General features: G+C 53.8%; 5 protein-coding genes across 8 annotated transcripts; 2 read left to right on the top strand and 3 right to left on the bottom strand.

Annotated features, from left to right (window-relative positions):
• Positions 1 to 1,728: 1,728 nt before the first annotated feature.
• On the bottom strand, positions 1,729 to 5,996 carry tca-7 (tricarboxylic acid-7). The gene is made up of 2 exons (XM_958155.3): positions 2,936 to 5,996; positions 1,729 to 2,874 (listed from the first exon to the last, which is right to left on the bottom strand). The coding sequence occupies exons 1-2, from the start codon at positions 5,976 to 5,978 to the stop codon at positions 2,333 to 2,335; spliced, it is 3,585 nt and encodes a 1,194-aa protein (XP_963248.3). The 5' UTR covers positions 5,979 to 5,996; the 3' UTR covers positions 1,729 to 2,332.
• A 1,561-nt stretch (positions 5,997 to 7,557) lies between these two features.
• Positions 7,558 to 10,263, top strand: NCU05423 (hypothetical protein). The gene has a single exon (XM_958153.2). It carries the CDS (start codon positions 7,958 to 7,960, stop codon positions 9,947 to 9,949), a length of 1,992 nt encoding a protein of 663 aa, XP_963246.1. The 5' UTR covers positions 7,558 to 7,957; the 3' UTR covers positions 9,950 to 10,263.
• Positions 10,264 to 10,392: 129 nt separating this feature from the next.
• NCU05422 (vacuolar protein sorting protein) lies at positions 10,393 to 13,836 on the bottom strand. The gene is made up of 4 exons (XM_958152.3): positions 13,518 to 13,836; positions 12,659 to 13,420; positions 12,039 to 12,608; positions 10,393 to 11,978 (listed from the first exon to the last, which is right to left on the bottom strand). The coding sequence occupies exons 1-4, from the start codon at positions 13,779 to 13,781 to the stop codon at positions 10,524 to 10,526; spliced, it is 3,051 nt and encodes a 1,016-aa protein (XP_963245.3). The 5' UTR covers positions 13,782 to 13,836; the 3' UTR covers positions 10,393 to 10,523.
• Positions 13,837 to 14,050: 214 nt separating this feature from the next.
• NCU05421 (lipoyltransferase and lipoate-protein ligase) lies at positions 14,051 to 16,023 on the bottom strand. 4 transcript variants are annotated; one of them, XM_011395275.1, is made up of 4 exons: positions 15,803 to 16,005; positions 14,795 to 15,723; positions 14,623 to 14,730; positions 14,058 to 14,532 (listed from the first exon to the last, which is right to left on the bottom strand). In XM_011395275.1, exons 2-4 carry the CDS (start codon positions 15,698 to 15,700, stop codon positions 14,245 to 14,247), a joined length of 1,302 nt encoding a protein of 433 aa, XP_011393577.1. In that variant the 5' UTR covers positions 15,701 to 15,723; positions 15,803 to 16,005; the 3' UTR covers positions 14,058 to 14,244. The 4 variants fall into 4 exon arrangements, with proteins under 4 accessions (XP_011393576.1, XP_011393577.1, XP_011393574.1 ...); XM_011395272.1 differs by having other exon boundaries at positions 14,795 to 15,720; XM_011395273.1 differs by having other exon boundaries at positions 14,795 to 15,720; positions 15,807 to 16,005.
• A 184-nt stretch (positions 16,024 to 16,207) lies between these two features.
• On the top strand, positions 16,208 to 18,138 carry aro-3 (aromatic-3). The gene is made up of 3 exons (XM_958150.3): positions 16,208 to 16,544; positions 16,602 to 16,840; positions 16,906 to 18,138. The coding sequence occupies exons 1-3, from the start codon at positions 16,510 to 16,512 to the stop codon at positions 17,928 to 17,930; spliced, it is 1,299 nt and encodes a 432-aa protein (XP_963243.1). The 5' UTR covers positions 16,208 to 16,509; the 3' UTR covers positions 17,931 to 18,138.
• Positions 18,139 to 18,328: the final 190 nt, after the last annotated feature.

Below are 18,328 nucleotides of genomic sequence, written 5' to 3'. Positions count from 1 at the left end.
ACGACTCGAACTTTGTCAAAACTTCCCAGTTTCCATGTTGCTATTTCTGATGATACATATCCGCCATCTTCCCAGCTCGTAACTAAGAGGCTCCATCCTATTCCGGGCTACCGAAAGACTGAGAGCTCCTGGCTACTACATATCAAAGTGCACTGTGAAGGTACTTTACGCCTATTCCTTTTGTAGGGAGGGGAGCCAGCTAGCCGTAAGATAATCAAAACGCCATGTTGATGTAGCCATGTGAAAGGTTTACCAGTGACTTGATACCACCAACCTTGATGAAGAATGGTTTATACTGTTAAGCAGCTGGACATCTCTGTGACACACTATAGTTGATGCTCGACATCAGCACCAACGCTATACAACCTGCCAGTGCAGGAGGTAACCATATTGTTATAATAACTTGAGCACGTCCAGTCGGATCTCACAGATGTTGAACGTGGGATTCACGAACACGAACGCGGAGGATAGGTAGAGGGAGTAGTGACGCCATTCCCAGTTCCTCCATTCAATGCTTCCAATATAGCAACCCTTCTTCGATCACGAGTTGGCTTGTTAGTATACTTACTTCTTCTCACTACCTACCTACCCAGAAGCATATGTACCGTATTCGAAGTACAGTTGTACATCTTTTCAGTTCAAGCAACTGTCTTTGTGCTTCCTTACTTACCTGCGCCTACACTATTTTGAGCGAGGAGGCTGTTCCGTGACCGTCTAGTCTAGCCGTCTATCTCTCTCTCTCTCTCTCATTTCGATCTTATCTTCGTAGTAGACCATGAATACCTACCTATCAACCAATCGCCATCTTTCCTTTTTCGCATGTCTACTATGTAGTTGTACATACGTAGAGGTATCTTCTTTCAGGAGCTTATTGTAGTGTACGTTTCCTGTCCTATTACTACCTCCATCAATGTTACCGTTCGTGGGGCTTTGCAATCCATTACATTAGTGTAGTGTAGTGTAATGTACCCAGCTGCGTTGGCCTCGTTTCGTTTCGTTTTCGGTCTTTTTGGGCATTGCCATATGGCATATGGCATATGGCATATGTATGGCAATGGCAATTGGCCGACGGACGCCCGGATCATCAATCAATCACGAAGCGGCCGGCGGCTCTTTTCGTCTCGTGTCGTTTCGTTTTTTTTTTTTTTTTTTTTTTTTTTTTTTTTTTTTTTTTTTTTTTTTTTTTTTCGGTGATGTCGGGGATTGTCTTGTTTACTCCGCTCGGTTCTCCGCGCCCACAAAGTCCGTTCGTTCCCGTCGTTCTTTAAAACGCTTCGACGCTTGTCCTAGCGGTCGGGTCTTTCGGAACCACTCGGGTAATAATCCCTCGCTCGCTCGCTCGTTGACACGGTGAAAGTTTTTCTCCACAAGATGGGGGTTTGAACCCCCCCTCATTCATCCATTGCCATCATCCATTCTGCCACTTTTTTGTCTTTTGTGCCTAAGAAAATGCCAGGTGTGCTGGGGATTACTGTACATATTTCAGGGAACTGTCCCCCGGCGAGGTGATGAAAATTAAAGTACCATGATACCTTTGTGATACGGTATGTTCGTATGTCTTGTAAGTTACACGATCGTCAAAGCTCTCAACTACTTGTGGGGAGGAGCTTCCGTTTAAGTGCCAAGGGAGCTTACCTACAGACGCTACCCCGTTCTCGGGTATTAGTGCAGTGCAACTGTCCACATCATATAGCGGCCTATCAGCCGCATCAAGTTGTTGAGATAAGGTGAAAGTGCAGCGTAGATGGACGTAGTGTATCAGTTGGGCTGCAAGATATGTAAACGCTATCAAGATCTCGTCAGTCCGATCTGCGGATAGTAGGAAGGTGAGGATGATCTCCGGGGTTACCGGACGGTGCTACCCCCTTGTTGATCCCCCCTTTCAAAGGGACAAACAAGTCCACCAAAGTAAACAAAACAAAGCAGGTCACTTGAGATCGAAGCTGGAGAATGAGATCAAGCTTGAACAATCATCGAATGAATGTATTGTTGTGCAAGGAGAGTAAACATTTGGTATCACATCCATTCATTATTTCCAAAAACCCAACAACCCAGGTATGCAGTGAACAGGAACCGAATACAGATACAATTATGAACAAGAGAAAAACACCATGTAGTATTCGTCAGTGAAGGGAAGAGGAAGAACAAAGGAAGAACACCTTCCCATCCCAAAACCAATAAACACTCTCTATCCGCCCCGAAATCCCGTCCTTATGCACGCGCATCCATAATACACAGACCTAGGTCTCCGCCGTGTTGGTGGTTGTTCGACTTTTGCTGCTTCCTTTTTACTTTGCTTTCTTCATCATCGCTATCTCTTCCGACACACCCTTTACTCGCCCTTGAGCTTGCTCTGAGTAACAGAGAAAGCCATGTCGACAAGCTCCTTCTCCTCCTTGACGTGAGAAGACTTCTTGCCAGTAGCGACAGAAGCGCTGGGAGCACGACCAGCGTACATGACGTGCTTGCGGTCATGGTGCTTGGTGTGGTTGAGAAGAGTCTCAAGACGAGGCTGGGTGTAAGACCAGGCACCAGCGTTGAGGGGCTCCTCCTGGGCCCAGACGATGGTCTTGGCGTTGGTGTACTGGTCGAGGTTCTCACGGAGCTGCTCCCAGGGGAAGGGGTGGAGCTGCTCGATACGAGTGATGGCGACGTTGTCGATCTTGTTGTCCTGGCGGTGCTTGAGGAGAGCGGCATAGACCTGACCAGTGCAGAGAATGACACGCTCAATCTCCTCAGGGGCCTTGATCTCACCAGTCTGGTGAGCAGAGTCGGGAAGGATCCAGCGGAAGTGGGCGTCGTCAGTGAACTCCTCGATGTCGGAACGAGCAACGGGGTGACGCAAGAGCGCCTTGGAGAAGAAAATGACGAGAGCTAAGTGACACAAAGTTAGCATTTTGACGAGATACGTGCTAGTTCAACCACGGAAACTTACGCTTGCGGAACTGTCTCTTCAGCTGGCGGCGGAGAATGTGGAAGAGGTTGGCAGGGGAGGTCATGTAGGCAATCTGCATGTTGCAGTCCTGGTGCTGACGTTCAAGCTTCTCGGGGGAGGGGTAGATGCGAGGATCCTCGTTGCAAAGCGAGAGGAAACGCTCCATACGAGCGGAAGAGTGCTCGGGACCCTGGCCGTCATAACCGTGGGGGAGAGACATGACGAGGCCGGTACGCTGCATCCACTTGCTCTCACCAGAGGCAAGGAACTGATCAATGATGACCTGAGCAGTGTTGGCGAAATCACCGAACTGGGCCTCCCACATGTTGAAGCCGTTGGGGTCCTGGAGAGAGTAACCGTACTCGAAACCGAGGATACCATACTCGGAGAGGGAAGAGTTGGAGATGACGAAGGGGGCCTGGTCCTCGCTGATATGCTGGAGAGGAATGTAGGTGTCTTCAGTCTCCTGGTCGTGGAAGACGGCGTGGCGCTGAGAGAAGGTACCACGCTCGACATCCTGACCGGTGATACGGACGTGGTGGCCCTCCTTGACGAGGGTACCAAAGGCAAGAGCCTCAGCGGTAGCCCAGTCGATGCCCTTGCCCTCCACAACGGACTTGGTGCGGTTGGTCAGGATACGCTTCAGGTTACGGTGGGCATGGAAGCCCTCGGGAGTGCTGCCAATGACGGTACCAATGTGCTCAAGGGTCGGCTTGTCAACCGCGGTAGGCATGTGGGGGAGAACCTCGCTAGCAAGCTCCTTGGGGCTCTTGAAGTTGTTCCAGGCGCTGGTGGTCCACTCCTTGGAAGTGGGCTGGTAGTCCTTGGACTTGGAGAAGCTCTCCTCGAGCATGCCCCAGACCCACTGCTTGTGCTCCTCGATGTCCTCCTTGGTGAAGGTGCCCTCCTTGAGGAGCTGGTCAACGTAGATGTCGATCTGAGGGCTCTTTTCGCTGATGCGCTTGTACATGAGGGGCTGAGTAAAGGCAGGCTGGTCGGTCTCGTTGTGGCCGTGCTTGCGGTAGCAGACAAGGTCGATGATAACATCCTGCTTGAACTCGGCACGCCAGTCAGAAGCGAGCTGGCAGACGAAGTTGACAGCCTCGACATCGTCAGCATTGACGTGGAAGACAGGGGCGTCAATGGCCTTGGCGATATCCGTGCAGTAGGCAGTGGAGCGGGCAAAACGGGGGTCAGTGGTGAAACCGATCTGGTTGTTGACAACCAAGTGGATGGTACCACCGGTAGAGAAGGCGGGGAGGTTGTGGAAGCCCAAGCACTCGTAGACGATACCCTGACCAGCGATGGCGGCATCACCGTGGAGGAGGACACCCATGGCGCTCTTGTGGTCACTCTCGTCGTTGTTGTAGTGCTGGATGGCGCGGACCTTGCCGAGGACGACGGGGTCCTCAGCCTCGAGATGCGAGGGGTTGGCAACGAGGGAGAGCTGGACGCGCTTGCCCGAGGGGGTAGGGCGCTCGAAGTTCATACCCAAGTGGTACTTGACATCACCGGAACCCTCCTCATCGGCACCGGCCATGCCGGCGAATTCGGAAAAGATGGCCTCGTTGGGCTTGCGGACGACGTTGGAGAGGACGTTGAGACGGCCACGATGGGGCATACCAATGACGATGTCCTTGACGCCGTAGTCAACGGAGCGGTCGATGAGGGCCTTCATACCAGGAACAAGGGTCTCGCAACCCTCGAGACCGAAACGCTTGTCGTTGGGGTACTTGGTGGCGAGGAAGGACTCGAAGCTGGAGGACCAGATGAGGCGGTCGAGAATGCGGCGCTTCTCATCGATCGAGTACTTGAAAGGCTGGGGGATCTCGAGACGCTCACGGAGCCAGTCGCACTTCTCCCTGTCGGGGATGTGGATGAACTCGACACCATAGGAGCCGCAGTAGATCTTCTCGCAGGCGTCGATGATCTCGCGGAGCGTCATCTTCTCGCGGCCATCGCGGGCGAAACGGGGGAGGATGCCGGGGCCGAGGCTGTACTCGGTGTCGAGATCCTTCTCGGTGAAGCCGTAGTATTCGGGGGTGAGCTCCTTGGGCCTGATGTTGCCGAAGCCCTTGGAGGCAGGAGTGTTGCGGATGCCCAGAGGGTCAATGTTGGCCTTGTGGTGACCACGGGCCTGGTAGGCGCGGACGAGGAGCTGGACCTTCAAGTGGTTGGTGACGTTGGCACCCTCGCCAATGCCGACGCCGGCGCCGGCAGCGAGACCGGGCACCACGTTGGCGGCACCGGGAACCAGGCTGGGAGGAGGCTGGAAGGCCTGGGAGATGGGCATGTTGCCGCTCTCCATGTTCTTGAAGTAGACCTGCCACGAGACGTGGACGCTCTTGGGGTCCTGCTTCCACTGGAGGTACATCTCGTCGATATAGTTGGCGGCGCTGCCCGAGAGGAAGTTGTCGTTGGGGTCGGGCGGGCTGTGGAGGGCGCTCTCATGGCGCCTCTGCTGGGAGACGGCCAGGGGACGGCGGCCAACGGCGGGCTTGAGGGAGGCCCTGGTGGTCTGGGCGACCTGGGAATAGCATCGTTTTGAGGCGCCTGCGGTCTGCAGGGCCCGGATGGAACCGCGCAACATGATGGGTGGCTGTTGTGAGGTGAGGGTATTAGGACGCAGAAACCGAAAGCGCAATCCAAGCAGCGGGGTTTTGTTTTGTGTGTACAATCTGGAAGAGGGGAGATTTGGGGGGGGGGGATGCGCAAAAGGCAAAAGGAGCGGCGGAGTAAGTCTAGGTCTCGGTCGTCGTCGTCGACTCTTGAGGGGGGGAATGGGGAGAGAGGGGGAGAGAAGACGAGAGGATCGAGATTTGGAGGGGAGGGGGACGACAGACGTTGGTGTTTTTGATGTTTCGTTGGTGTCGGGGGAAGGGGCGGCGGGAATGCAGCGACGGAAAAAAAGGGCCTCACTCTGCCCGCCGTGCAGGTGCGTCGAGTTGCTCCGTCCACTCACTGGAGTCGGGCGGTCGGTCGACCTGTCGGTGCAAACTGCAAGAGCGAGCGAGTGCTGCCGTCCAGCTGTGCTGCTGTGCATGCCTGCTGACTCCCGTTCTGCCCGCCCTGTGGAATTGACAGAACTAACGAACTGAATTGAGTGGACTGAAGTAGCTCGTACAGTGAGCATCAAGGCATCTGCACGGCTCTGTGGAGGGGACGATGACGGCACTTGCTGAAGCACAAGTGAGGCTCCCTCCCCCTCGGCTCCCGCCGTTGCGCCGCTACAAGCGCACTCAGTGCAGTGCGCCCTGGATGCTTCTCTTGGCCATAGCTTTAACATTGTGGAGCCGGCGAAACTGGGTGGAGCTACCCAGCTTCTCGCACTGGGAACAAATACATCGAAGACGCCCGGGACCCAACAAACTTGAAGGGGACATCAATGTGAGATTCTCTCGGTACCTCCATAGCCGCAAACTCGCCTACCTTCAGTTATTTACTGCTCAGTCTGCTACATACCCATACGTAGTAGCGTACACAATGGAATACACGAAGAGATATCATATCCATCATCTACTCGAATCCGTCCTCCCTCTTGTTGTTTGTCCAAAAGTCACGACGGAGTTCACGGTTCGAGCGGTGACCACGGTAACAGCAAGCATAACCGGAAGTCGTGGAGTTTCTGTGGTTTCAAGGAGGGGGACGGGAGCTGTGTCTCCATGACAAGTCATCGGGCACGCAGCAAACTGGGAAAGTGTGGAAGAGCTGGAAGTTACGGTCTGGAGAGTGCTACTGTAATTATTTCATTACGCATTGGCTCCCGCACCTCCCGTCGAGACTGGAGTTGGAGGCTCCGAGACCTGACCCGAGTCCCTTTTCCCCGGAAATCACGGTTCCCGTCTTTTTGGACCAAGTATCCAATCTTACCGTGGAAAGTGGGGAAAACTTCCATGTCCGAGGTGGAAATGTACGGTAACGCTTTCGGTCCCATCTTTGAGCGCGAACTTTTCGAAGCTTTCGCTTGGGGCATCGAACTGATGGAACTGCGCTAGACATGGTCTGGTCGGTATCCTGGGTTATGGGTTTGGGTTCAATTAGCTACTTGGCACTGACCGCCTTGTGACTTGCCGTAGTATCATGTGACTTTTGCAAAAGTCATTTATCAAATCCATTTTGTCAAAGAAGAGACAAGCGAACCGAGTCTAGATCTCGTCTCGATCTCGTCTCGAGTGGTTTATCGAAATGACTTTGAGGTTTGGCTGTTGGTTTCGATTGTGTAATTCACTACAAAATCCTGCATCGTCAGCTGCCACCTTCAACTTCTTCTTCATTATTGAGCCAGTTGCAGCATTGACTGCACGTCACAGTGTTAAATCCCCCAACTCTCATTGGCTGGCCGTGACTGGTTCGCTGCAGTGCAGTTGCTGTTGTCCAAGCTCTGCGCTGGCTTCAGATCCTTGGCATTTCCCACCCACGGCACCTGCAGCAGTTCGTCGCCCAGAGCTCAGGTCCTGTGGTGGCCAGAGATCCGACCTGGGTGGACAGCTGCCGTGACACTGTCTGTCGGTTCAAAGTGGAACCTTCCCGAGCTGAAACCTGAAGTTCAAGTTCTTTACACTAGTTGAACAGCCCCAGGGCGACCATGGAATTGTTAGTAGTCGTGCTCCACTGCAGCCTCAGCTGCCGCCTGCCTGCCTGCCACGCATAAACTACCTACTACACTATGTAAACTCACCACCCACTCACCATCCCGCAACGACATCCGCAGCAGCCAATGCCTCACCCCGGATTCAAGACTGACGGGACCTGGATTAGATTTGCTTGGCGTTACTACACTACATCACCACGTCCATCATCGTCTAATGCCGTGTACCTTGACGACTCTCCCGTCTCTCTTCGATATCAGTAAGGCGTAGTACACGAGCACGCTGTGACATACGTATCGCGTTAATACATCCTTGTCAAGGAACACATTGCGAGGCTGGTCCGTCTTTATAACATCAAAAGATTGGGAACTGGGCATTGAGCGTGGACTTGAGATATTCAACGGGCGGTTAGGGAGAGGACTACCTAGCCAACATGGCCCCGATTGAGATTCCCCGGGGACAGGCCTCTTACAAAAAAAGAGAGGGCATCATCACATTAACCCCAGACAAGACAGCCCTGATATGGAGCCCCTTGCCGGGCACTGGCCCACCCGTCATCTCACTTTCCGTATCCAACATCACAAACCTCCAACAGACCCCCAAGACGAATCCCAAGGTCGTCTTGAGAGTCGTCGAGAAACCCAAGGCGCCCGGAGCCGATCCGGCTGCCTATCCCTTCCAGTTCACACATGCCACCGAGGCCAGGAATGAGGCCGATGCCATCAAGGATCTTCTCTCTCAGATCATTGCTGAGCTTCGTGGCGATGACCCTTCTCTACCCAAGCCGGCAAAGTCTGGCCCCAACGGCGCCGGCGCCTCTGCCGCCATGGCCATGGCCAGTGCCGTGAACTCGAAGCATTTGCCGTTTCGCTGGTTCGAAGACGACATGCTAAAGGCCGATGTAGAACTTCAGCAGTCCCTCATGAAGAAGGATAAGGCCTTGGCCCATATATATAACGACGCAAAGCTGTCCAAGCCAGATTCATTATCAGATGCCTCCTTCAACAGCCAGTTCTGGGCCACCCGCATCAGCCTGCTACGTGCCTATGCCATCGAGCTGAACCAGAAGAAGGGCTCATATAACGTCCTATCAACCATCAAGCCCCGGACCGAGAACGGCGAGCTCAAGTTGAACATCAACCATGAGCAGGTCCAGCTCATCTTCCAACAACACCCACTGGTCAAGCGCATCTACAACGAGAACGTCCCCAAGCTCACAGAGTCCGAGTTCTGGTCCCGCTTCTTTCTCAGCCGTCTCTCCAAGAAGCTCCGCGGCGAGCGCATCACCGACAATGACAACACCGACCCCTTATTCGACAAGTATCTCGAAGCCGACAACACCATGGCAGTCCCAGCCAAGATCACCGCCACGAGTGTGCCCCCCATCATCAACATCGAAGGCAACGAAGAAAACCAAGGTGGCTTCAGGGGTGGCAACCTCAAAGACGTCGAGATGCGTCCGCGCGCCAACATCCCCATCATCAAAACGCTCAATTCGCTCTCCGAGAAAATCATGGCCAACGTCGCCCCCACAGACGTCGACCCCTCCGCCGCCTCCTACTCCAAAGACGGCATCGCCGACGCCCTATCCAAACAACTCGCCCTGCAAGACCTCCGTGGCGACGCCGAGGCCCAGCTGATCCGGCTTTCCGTCAAGGACACCTCCACCTTCTTCACAGGCAACCAGCCCTCGCTCACCGACCAAGAAGCCGCCGACGCGCGCCTCTACGCCACCCAAGTCCCCTCGGACGTGCTCTTCGAAGTGCAAGCGGACATGGACACTCTCGACTCGGACGGGCGCGGCGGCATCGATCTCCACCGGTCCATCGGGGTCGATCCCGACTCTGACGACGAGGGTAATAACTCTCTGGACTCTAAAAGCGGACCCAAGCCCCAACACGTCGGCTCCCGCGCTGCGCTACGGTTCGCCCAGAACCAGATCCTCGAGAGCATGAAGTCCGCTCGGTCGCACCTCACCACCACCACCACCCACGGTGGCTCGCACACCACCACCACCAATGCGTCCGAAGAACGACCCATGTCGTTGCCGACGGACATTGCCCACCGCGCTACGCTAACCTGCGCTACGACCGCCGAGTTCCTGAAACAGTTCTGGACGGTGTTTAATAACTCCAGCAACAGCAGCCCAGAAAAGCAGCAAGAATTGGCCTACCTGGCCGACTCGCTCGTGCGCTCGAAACAGAGAATCGAGGCGCTGGCTGACGAAGCGGAGAAGAGGAGACAGGAGATTATGGAGAAGCGGAAAAGGGAGATTAGAGAGTATTATCAAAAGACAGGCCGCAAGGCGAAGTGGGTTCCCGTTGGAGGGGGCAGGGATGCGGTGTGGGCGGCTTTTGAGGGCGTGGTGGGCGGGTTGGAGAGGGCTGTGGCGGTTTGGGAGATGGTTAAAAGTGGGAGGATCTGAAGATATGAGGAAAGACAGTGGCAGAGGTGCGTTGTTAGGGGATGGATGTTGTGCTGTGCTGTGTGGAAACGGGAGGAAGATGGGGAGGATGACTTTCATGAGAGGAGAAGTGATAGAGGAGGATGACATTTGGGAGCGTTGCCATGAACGAGAAAAAGTTTCAAGTATATATAGAGGACAGAAATGGCCCACAAGACAGTAAGGCTGGGATAATTTGGGTTAGGAGAAGGAGAAACAGACTGACTATAGTCACATTAGGAATTATGGCTGAAGACCAATGATGAAAAAAAGCATTAAGAAATTTTCAAGAAAGCAAACTGGTTCTGGACTGATGTGTGATATCTAAAACCAGACTCTTAACACTTTCCAAAACGAAGGTTCCGGTATTCTCAGATTACATCATGTAGATAAAGTTGGAAAGAAAAGGGGGATCTCTTGAACCATGACATATGACTTGAATCATTAAACCTAACCAAAAACTCCTTCATGCTTCGAACTACATATATTTGCACAATAAAACCATTTATCATAACTTGTTCATAACATCAATCCTCTCTCTTCGTCACCCATTCATTCACTCAACATTCGGCACGCTCATCACCCCCCTCCCAAACCACTGCGCAACCGTCTTAAACCGATCCTCGCTCCTCTCCAAATCATCCCTAAACAACTCATGCCGTTCTGCGTTCTCCTCCTGACTCTTCTTCAACGCCCTAATGGTCGCATTATCCTTGGCACACAACGGACACTCACCTCCCTCTGCTGCCTCTCCTGCCTCTCTACCACCACCACCTCCCCTAACGTCAACATTGACCCCCGCCACCCCCCTCAAACACCTCCCATGGAAACTATGTCTACATAAAAAGTGCACAACCGGCAACTCCCTCTCCAGTCCACCTCCACAAACGCCGCACCTCGTCGCCTGAAACACCTGCGGCTTGGTCTCCAGCTCCTCCAGCTCCTGCCTTCTCTGCTCCGTCTCCTTCCTAAAAGCCTCCACATCCCTCCGATTCTCCCTGATTTCCTTCCTCTCCCTCTCGATCCGCCCCTGCAAATACGGCTTCAACATACCCATCGTCGCCACGCCGTGCTTGCTTAGCGTCTGGACGACTTGGAGGGGAGCCATCAGGCCGTCGCGGTCGATTTTTTCCAAGATGGCAGAGAGCTCGGCCTCGCCGGCTTCGGAGAGGATGGTAGGAGAACTAGTCAGATAGGAGAGGGCGAGCGGGTAGAGCTGGGGCTCCGAAGGACCGTATTTGTGGAGGGCGCGGATGGCGCCTTTGGTGTCCCGCGCCGAGGTGTAGGAGCGGAAGATGTCAAAGAGGAGGTTGGATTGTTCTTGCATCAGAACGGTGCCGGTGCGGAAGGAGGCGAGGTGCGAGAGTAGGAGGACGTTGGAGTTTTCGATTTTGGGGAGGGCGCCGGGGGTTGTGGGCGGTGGTACTACTGATGTTGCTGTGGAGTCTTTGGGAGGGGAGGAGATGATGAGGGACTTGGCTTTGGATTCCCATTCTTCTCGGTGCTGATCGTTACCTGGCTTCTCGTTGGCCTTGTGGAGGTACATCTCAAAGAGGGTGGTGTGTATATCAATCTTGTCGGCTTCTGACAAGGAGTTGGTGCCCTCTTTAAGGAGGGCTTCCAGGAAGATGATGAACTCGTCCGGATGGTCGATGAAGGAAGAGAAGGCCGTTCGAGGCCGGGGAGGTGTGTAAGTGGGTGTTGCCAGCCCTTCTGGCTTGACCACCTCAGCATCACTGACGGTTGGCTTGGTTGCCGCCTGGCTGTTTGACCCTACAGCCAATGGGTTCATGTACGGTAGCGGCAAGAGATTGCTGAGGTTTTGGACGGCGTTTGCAGCTCCGGTTACAAAGCCTCCCCCATTGTTCGTGACAGGAGCGTCGGGAGACACGGCAGGAGGATCTATCCTTGGTTTGTATTTGCTGGTATAATAATCGACGAAGAGACGAGTCGCGTCCATTGAGCAATGTTCAATAAGCACGCGGGCGTACTTCATAAGACAAGCGTAGGCCTACTCCCGTTAGCTCTCACTTCACCATAACTCCTGCGATGCTGTGTCAGGTAGACTTACTGTGTCGGGATCCAAATGCCATATAAAGTCGAGCGCATCGTCAAAAGCCTTGGAATCCTCAATAAGGATGTCAACAACAAGCTCGTTCTCACCGTGCTTCTTGGCAAGATATGCAGCTTGGTCGTAGTATCCTCCTTGCCTGCACATGGAGATGGCTGTGTCAAGATCGAACTTGAGGTCTCCGGGAGACTTGATGAATTTCTCCAGCTTGTCCACGTCCTTGAGCTTGGCATAGCAGTTCAACAACAGGGTGGTATGATCCGATGTCGCTTTGCCACGCTCATGAAGCTCCTCGAGATACTCGATAAGGTTATGTATCCTCTGCGTGTCCAGGAATTTTCTGATAACCTGAGATGGTTCTGTAGTATCGATCGCCTTGATATACTGGGTCATAGCCTCGTCGTAGTTCCCTTTTTGATAAAGGTAGTCGCCATATTTTCGGAAGATGATACATTGCTGATGTGCGTCCATGCCGGATTTCTGAGCCAGCTCAACGGCAAGGGTATAGAGATTTCGTTGGTAGAGCATGTCGAGTCTTTGCTGCAGTGATTTCTGGTGATAGCGGAATACCTTGGATGCGTTAGTCTTGGAACAACCACAGGAATATCTGAGCAACCTACCTGGCCTTCCTGTGTAATGGTGAACAAGTCGCCCCATATCTGAACAATGTGCTTAACATCCGAAAGAACAGACTCGCTGTGAGCAATGATCCTCAGATCCGGATGTATGAGCGTAAACGTGAAGATGCTGTCGGCCGTGGCTCCCCAGAACCGCCGTCGCATGGTGTCCGATTCCCCAGTATTAGTGGGCGGAGAGACAAGAGCGATATAGTCCTGGTACACCGAGACCAACTTCTTGGGCGCTTCGTATGCGATTGGTGGCCCTCTTCCGTCTAGTGTGTAGTAGTATATCGCATCGTCCCGGCCGACCACGATGTCCCCGGTCTCCTTGTCAACCGACATGCACCCAACACCACAGCCCTGGTCTTCGACGGTCCTGGGTGGCTGGCCATGGCCCTTGCCTGAAATCGCCAGCTTCAGGATCCTCGACGTAGTAGCGATGAACAAGGTCGTAATGTTGGCGTCAACGCGCAGCTCGACGCCCGTGATGGGCTCATCCGACTCGTAGATTATGCGCTGCTTCGTGCCCAGGTCGTGGATCAAGTCGCCTCGGATGACAGTGACGGCGCCGTTCGCAAAGCCAACAGCCAGCTGGGAGAGGTCTTCGGTCGCGGTAAAGGCGGATATCGGGAACGGCTTCTTGCCATTGTTGATAGCAACGCTGCTTAGGCAAGTCGGGATGCCCGTCTTCTTGGCCGGTTTATCGAGAGCCCAGACTTTAAGTAGAGGTTGGTTGATGGCGTCGCTGGTGCTTGGTTCCTCCTAGTCACAACAACAACAACAACCACAACTTATGTCAGCCTGGCATGCTTCCCCTCCAAGACAACCACGTAGCGCGTGTAAGTCGCAACAAACGTACAGCAACGGTGACTAGCAGACTGGTGCCCTCGACCTGGCGCATATGGGTAATGGGCCCCGTTTCATACGCCTTGAAGCTCCGGACGATCTTCCAGCTGCGCCCAACAATGTGGACGTGGCCATCGTAGGCGCCGAGGAAGAGGCTATCGGAGCCGGAGCAGACGCTGGAGATGGCATTGCTCTCAAAGAGGGCGCGTGTTTCGTCGTCGGCGATCTTGATCTTGGTAGCATCGAAGAAGTCAAACGACCTCCACGTCAACGCCATGGTCGCATTTTCATTCGGTAGAATTGTTTGTTGAGGTTGTCGCAAGGAACGGTGGTTGGATGAGGGCAGTGGGGGGAAGCTGTTAGAGGAGCCTCAAAGGTACCTAATCGGGTTGGTTACAGCGTGGGTCAGTGACGACTGTCTGCAAGGGTCCGTTGGGAGCTTCGGTCGGTTGGAATTTCATACAAAACCCTAACCCTTAAATCGGGTCTCTCATATGCCCCTTGACGACTTAACAACTAGGAGGGACTACGAGACCACAAGATGAGCCGTATGCCATTTGATATGTGCATGTCTATTGTAGAAATCTCCAGCTGTATACGTTCTGATCCTTCTCCTACTGACAACGACATTCCACTATAGCTACCTCTCGGGATACGGTGAGTTTCTCTCCAGTCGAGTAGCAGTCGCTTGTACAATCCTACCATCTCCGTCGTCACCCTCCTTGACATCACTGCAAGGGTTATCGAAAGTGGTTCCCGGGAAACACCTTGTTCAACCACTCAGAGATGCTGTTCAGGGAAGAATCAGACACTTTGAATGCCTGCCCGGCGGTAGCCGACTTGAGAACTGTCGCCCAGTCCTTGATCTCGTACAGTTTAACTGCACTGTCATCTTCTGAACCCTTGGCCAAGGTCTGGCTAATCATTCCATCGTAGATGTCCCCGTCCATAGCAGTACCTTCGTACTTGAGGCCAGAAACATTGGCGGTCTGAATCTCACCATGGCGAAGGGTAAACTGAACATTGAACTGAAGACGTGTTAGCGACTTGATCTACAACAGAGAGCGCATCTAGCGTGGTGAGAGTAGGCTGCGAAGAGAATAAAGAAAGAGACTCACGTCTGACTGTACGTCAAGGTCCAGAGGTGGACGTTCCCTTGGGTCATCTTCAGTTGGGCGAGAAGAGAAGGTGAACTGGGGTGTTTGGCCGTATATCCACGGAATAGACTATCGAGTATGAGTACAAGTCACCGACAATGTGAGATGGATTATTAGAGCATCTTATGCTTACCGTTAACTCGTCCATACCCTTGCGGATATTGTCCATGTTTTTCACGTCCTCCTCCCCAACACATTTTACTGTTACATCTTCACCACACTGCTCTTCGTACATGGCGCGAAACTCATCCACAACGCCCTTTGTGAATTCCTCTGTGTCGACATCAACGTTCCGAATTGGCGATCTCACACTCTCCACACCCCTGGCCTTGATGTACGGCTCACCAGGACTTCTCAGGAATTTGCCAATGTTCTTCAACCGTGGGGAGTTGAGAAGACATGTCCCATGGTGAAGTGATCTCAGCCTGGTAAGCTTGTAGGCGGACCCAGAGACCTTGAAGATGTCCTGTCCGTTGCCCCTTCCGTCACCGGCAATAACGATGTCGTGACGCTCGTTGACCTTGGCGGTGGTAACCCCCAGATCCTTGAGCGCCCGGACAACCATCTCGGCATGCCTGTCTCGGTCGAAGACAGCGGGTGGGCAGATGACGCTCCAGTTCACATTGCCATGGTCATGAAAGACGGTACCACCACCGGAGCGACGACGAACGAGCTTGATGTCCTCTGCTTCTTGCAGGGCAGGCAAGTTGACTTCAAGCCATGGATTTTGGTTGCGTCCAATGACGACGCAAGGGTCATTGATGTAGAGAAAGAGGACGTAAGATTCGGGGTGTGAGTGCTGGAGAAGGTGATGCTCGATGGAAAGGTTCAGATATGGGTCCTTGGAAGTGGACTGATAAACCTGGACCTTTTTGTTCAACAGATCTTGGCTGATGGTTGTGCCATAAGACCGGCGAAGTTTGGTGAGCAGACCGAAGCCATGACTGGACGAGATAGTCGCGGTAGTGCTGATGAAGGCCGGACCCTTTGTCAAGCAACGGATGCCACAGGTTGTGTTGCGCAAAAGCACGGCGGCCATCTTGGAGTGTCTTGATATGTCTACTGACTGGCGTCAGTCACACTCATCCCACTCCGCGAGAGCCGGCCTCGGGGTTTTGAAGACAGAAAGAGGTTGCCATACTGACAAGACGACGGGACTAGAGGTAGGCAGTTCTGATGAGAAGTGATCAAGGCATCCCGGGATGGTCTTTGATCCACTGTAAATCGATGTCACACAGCAAGGCGGGTTCCAGCGGCGTTGTTGACATCCCCCCTGTAGACCGGCTTCAGCTTCAGTTTCATCAGCTTTCGCCTTACCCAACCCTTGCCATCCCTGGCAGTTCCGGACGGAACACCAAAAACCCTCCGTGTCGGCGACCGAAGATATGTGCCCAGGTGCTGTGGTCCGTGCTCGGATATGAATTCTTGGTGCAGGCAGGGGACCTTGCGGGAGGGCCGATGACGGCGTACGAGGGGCATTTCTTTTTCTTTTTGGTCGATTCCGTCGCATCGCCTGATTCACACTTCTGGAAAAAGACTTAACCTTTGACTCTTCAGATCGGCAATGATATTTTGTATTTCTAAGGCTATACCATATTGAATACATCATCAATCACCAACATCTAGGTAGCGTTTGCGTAGATTACATAGTTTACACACCTGGCCTGAACTTCCATTTTTTGTTTAATTTTCTGTGACGGCGATTTACAAAGATCCCTGTCTGAGTCACCACATCAGGCCCGCCACCGTCACGACGCCTTCTTCCATTGTAGCTAACAAGGCAATTAATTCCGTTGAACTTCCTCCTCCCTCCGCATCCTCTCCGAGCCATATCAAACCACCGTAACCATGTCTACCTTCGGCCACTATTTCCGTGTCACGACGTATGTCTACAAACAAACCGCAATGCCAATTGGCATCCAACGTTAACAATCCAACAGCTATGGCGAGTCGCACTGCAAGTCGGTCGGCTGCATTGTCGATGGCGTTCCTCCCGGCATGGAGCTCACCGAGGACGATATCCAGCCTCAGATGACCCGCAGACGTCCCGGACAGAGCGCCATCACCACCCCGAGAGACGAGAAGGACAGAGTCATCATCCAGTCCGGCACTGAGTTCGGCGTCACTCTCGGAACGCCAATTGGCATGCTGGTCATGAACGAGGACCAGCGCCCCAAAGGTGAGTGCCAGCTGTTACATCACAAGCCTCTTTGTTCTGCTTGCCGCTGACGCTGTTCTGTCCAGACTACGGTAACAAGACTATGGACATCTACCCCCGCCCTTCCCACGCCGACTGGACCTACCTCGAGAAATATGGCGTCAAGGCCTCCTCGGGTGGCGGCCGCTCTTCCGCCCGCGAGACCATCGGCCGTGTCGCTGCTGGTGCCATCGCCGAGAAGTATCTCAAGCTCGCCTACGGTGTCGAGATCGTCGCCTTCGTCTCCTCGGTCGGTTCCGAGCACCTCTTCCCTCCCACGGCCGAACACCCCAGCCCGAGCACCAACCCCGAGTTCCTCAAGCTCGTCAACTCCATCACCCGCGAGACCGTCGACAGCTTCCTGCCCGTCCGTTGCCCCGATGCCGAGGCCAACAAGCGCATGGAGGATTTGATCACCAAGTTCAGGGACAACCACGACAGTATTGGCGGCACCGTCACCTGCGTCATTCGCAACGTTCCCAGCGGCTTGGGCGAGCCTGCTTTCGACAAGCTCGAGGCCATGCTGGCGCACGCCATGCTCAGCATTCCCGCGACCAAGGGCTTCGAGGTCGGTTCCGGTTTTGGAGGCTGCGAGGTTCCCGGCTCGATTCACAACGACCCCTTCGTCTCTGCCGAGAACACCGAGATCCCCCCTAGCGTGGCCGCCAGCGGCGCTGCTCGCAATGGCATCCCCCGCCCCAAGCTGACCACCAAGACCAACTTCTCTGGTGGTATCCAGGGTGGTATCAGCAACGGTGCGCCCATCTACTTCAGAGTCGGCTTCAAGCCTGCTGCCACCATCGGCCAGGAGCAGACTACTGCCACCTACGATGGTACTTCGGAGGGTGTTCTCGCCGCCAAGGGTAGACACGACCCCAGCGTGGTGCCTCGCGCCGTGCCTATTGTCGAGGCCATGGCGGCTTTGGTGATCATGGATGCTGTTTTGGCGCAGCAGGCCAGGCACACTGCCAAGAGCTTGCTTCCTCCCCTCAAGCAGACCATCAACTCCGGAAAGGACACCGTAGGAAACGGTGTTTCTGAAAACGTTCAGGAGTCGGACCTTGCGCAATAGGCGGATTTACGATTGTAGGACAGGGAAAAATGTGATTAATGTTAAAAGTTGTTAAAAGGGATTTGTCTTTTTGTGATACCGGTAGCTAGACTTTGTTGGGCGTGTTTCTTGTTTCTTTGTACATGATTGAAGGTCTAGAATAAAAATGCGTTCTTGTTCATCGATACGCCCATCTCAACCCCCACTAATAAAATCGGTTTAATCTGGATAAATAATTGCCATTCTAGACCCTTTTCCATCCAGTCGTTACATGCGATGGAGATGCCGTTGTCGCGGGGCGGCCCGGCAAATGATTTCCCCTGCAGTATACCACCGGCAACGCCAAGTCACATGAGATGGCGCCGTAACGATGCGCTAACTGATGAAGTGATGCGGGGAAGGCAGGGGGATCCAATGGA

The sequence above is a fragment of the Neurospora crassa genome, linkage group II, assembly GCF_000182925.2.
Source record: "Neurospora crassa OR74A linkage group II, whole genome shotgun sequence".
NCBI classification, from domain to species: domain Eukaryota; kingdom Fungi; phylum Ascomycota; class Sordariomycetes; order Sordariales; family Sordariaceae; genus Neurospora; species Neurospora crassa.
This window is presented reverse-complemented; position numbering and strand designations above follow the sequence as displayed.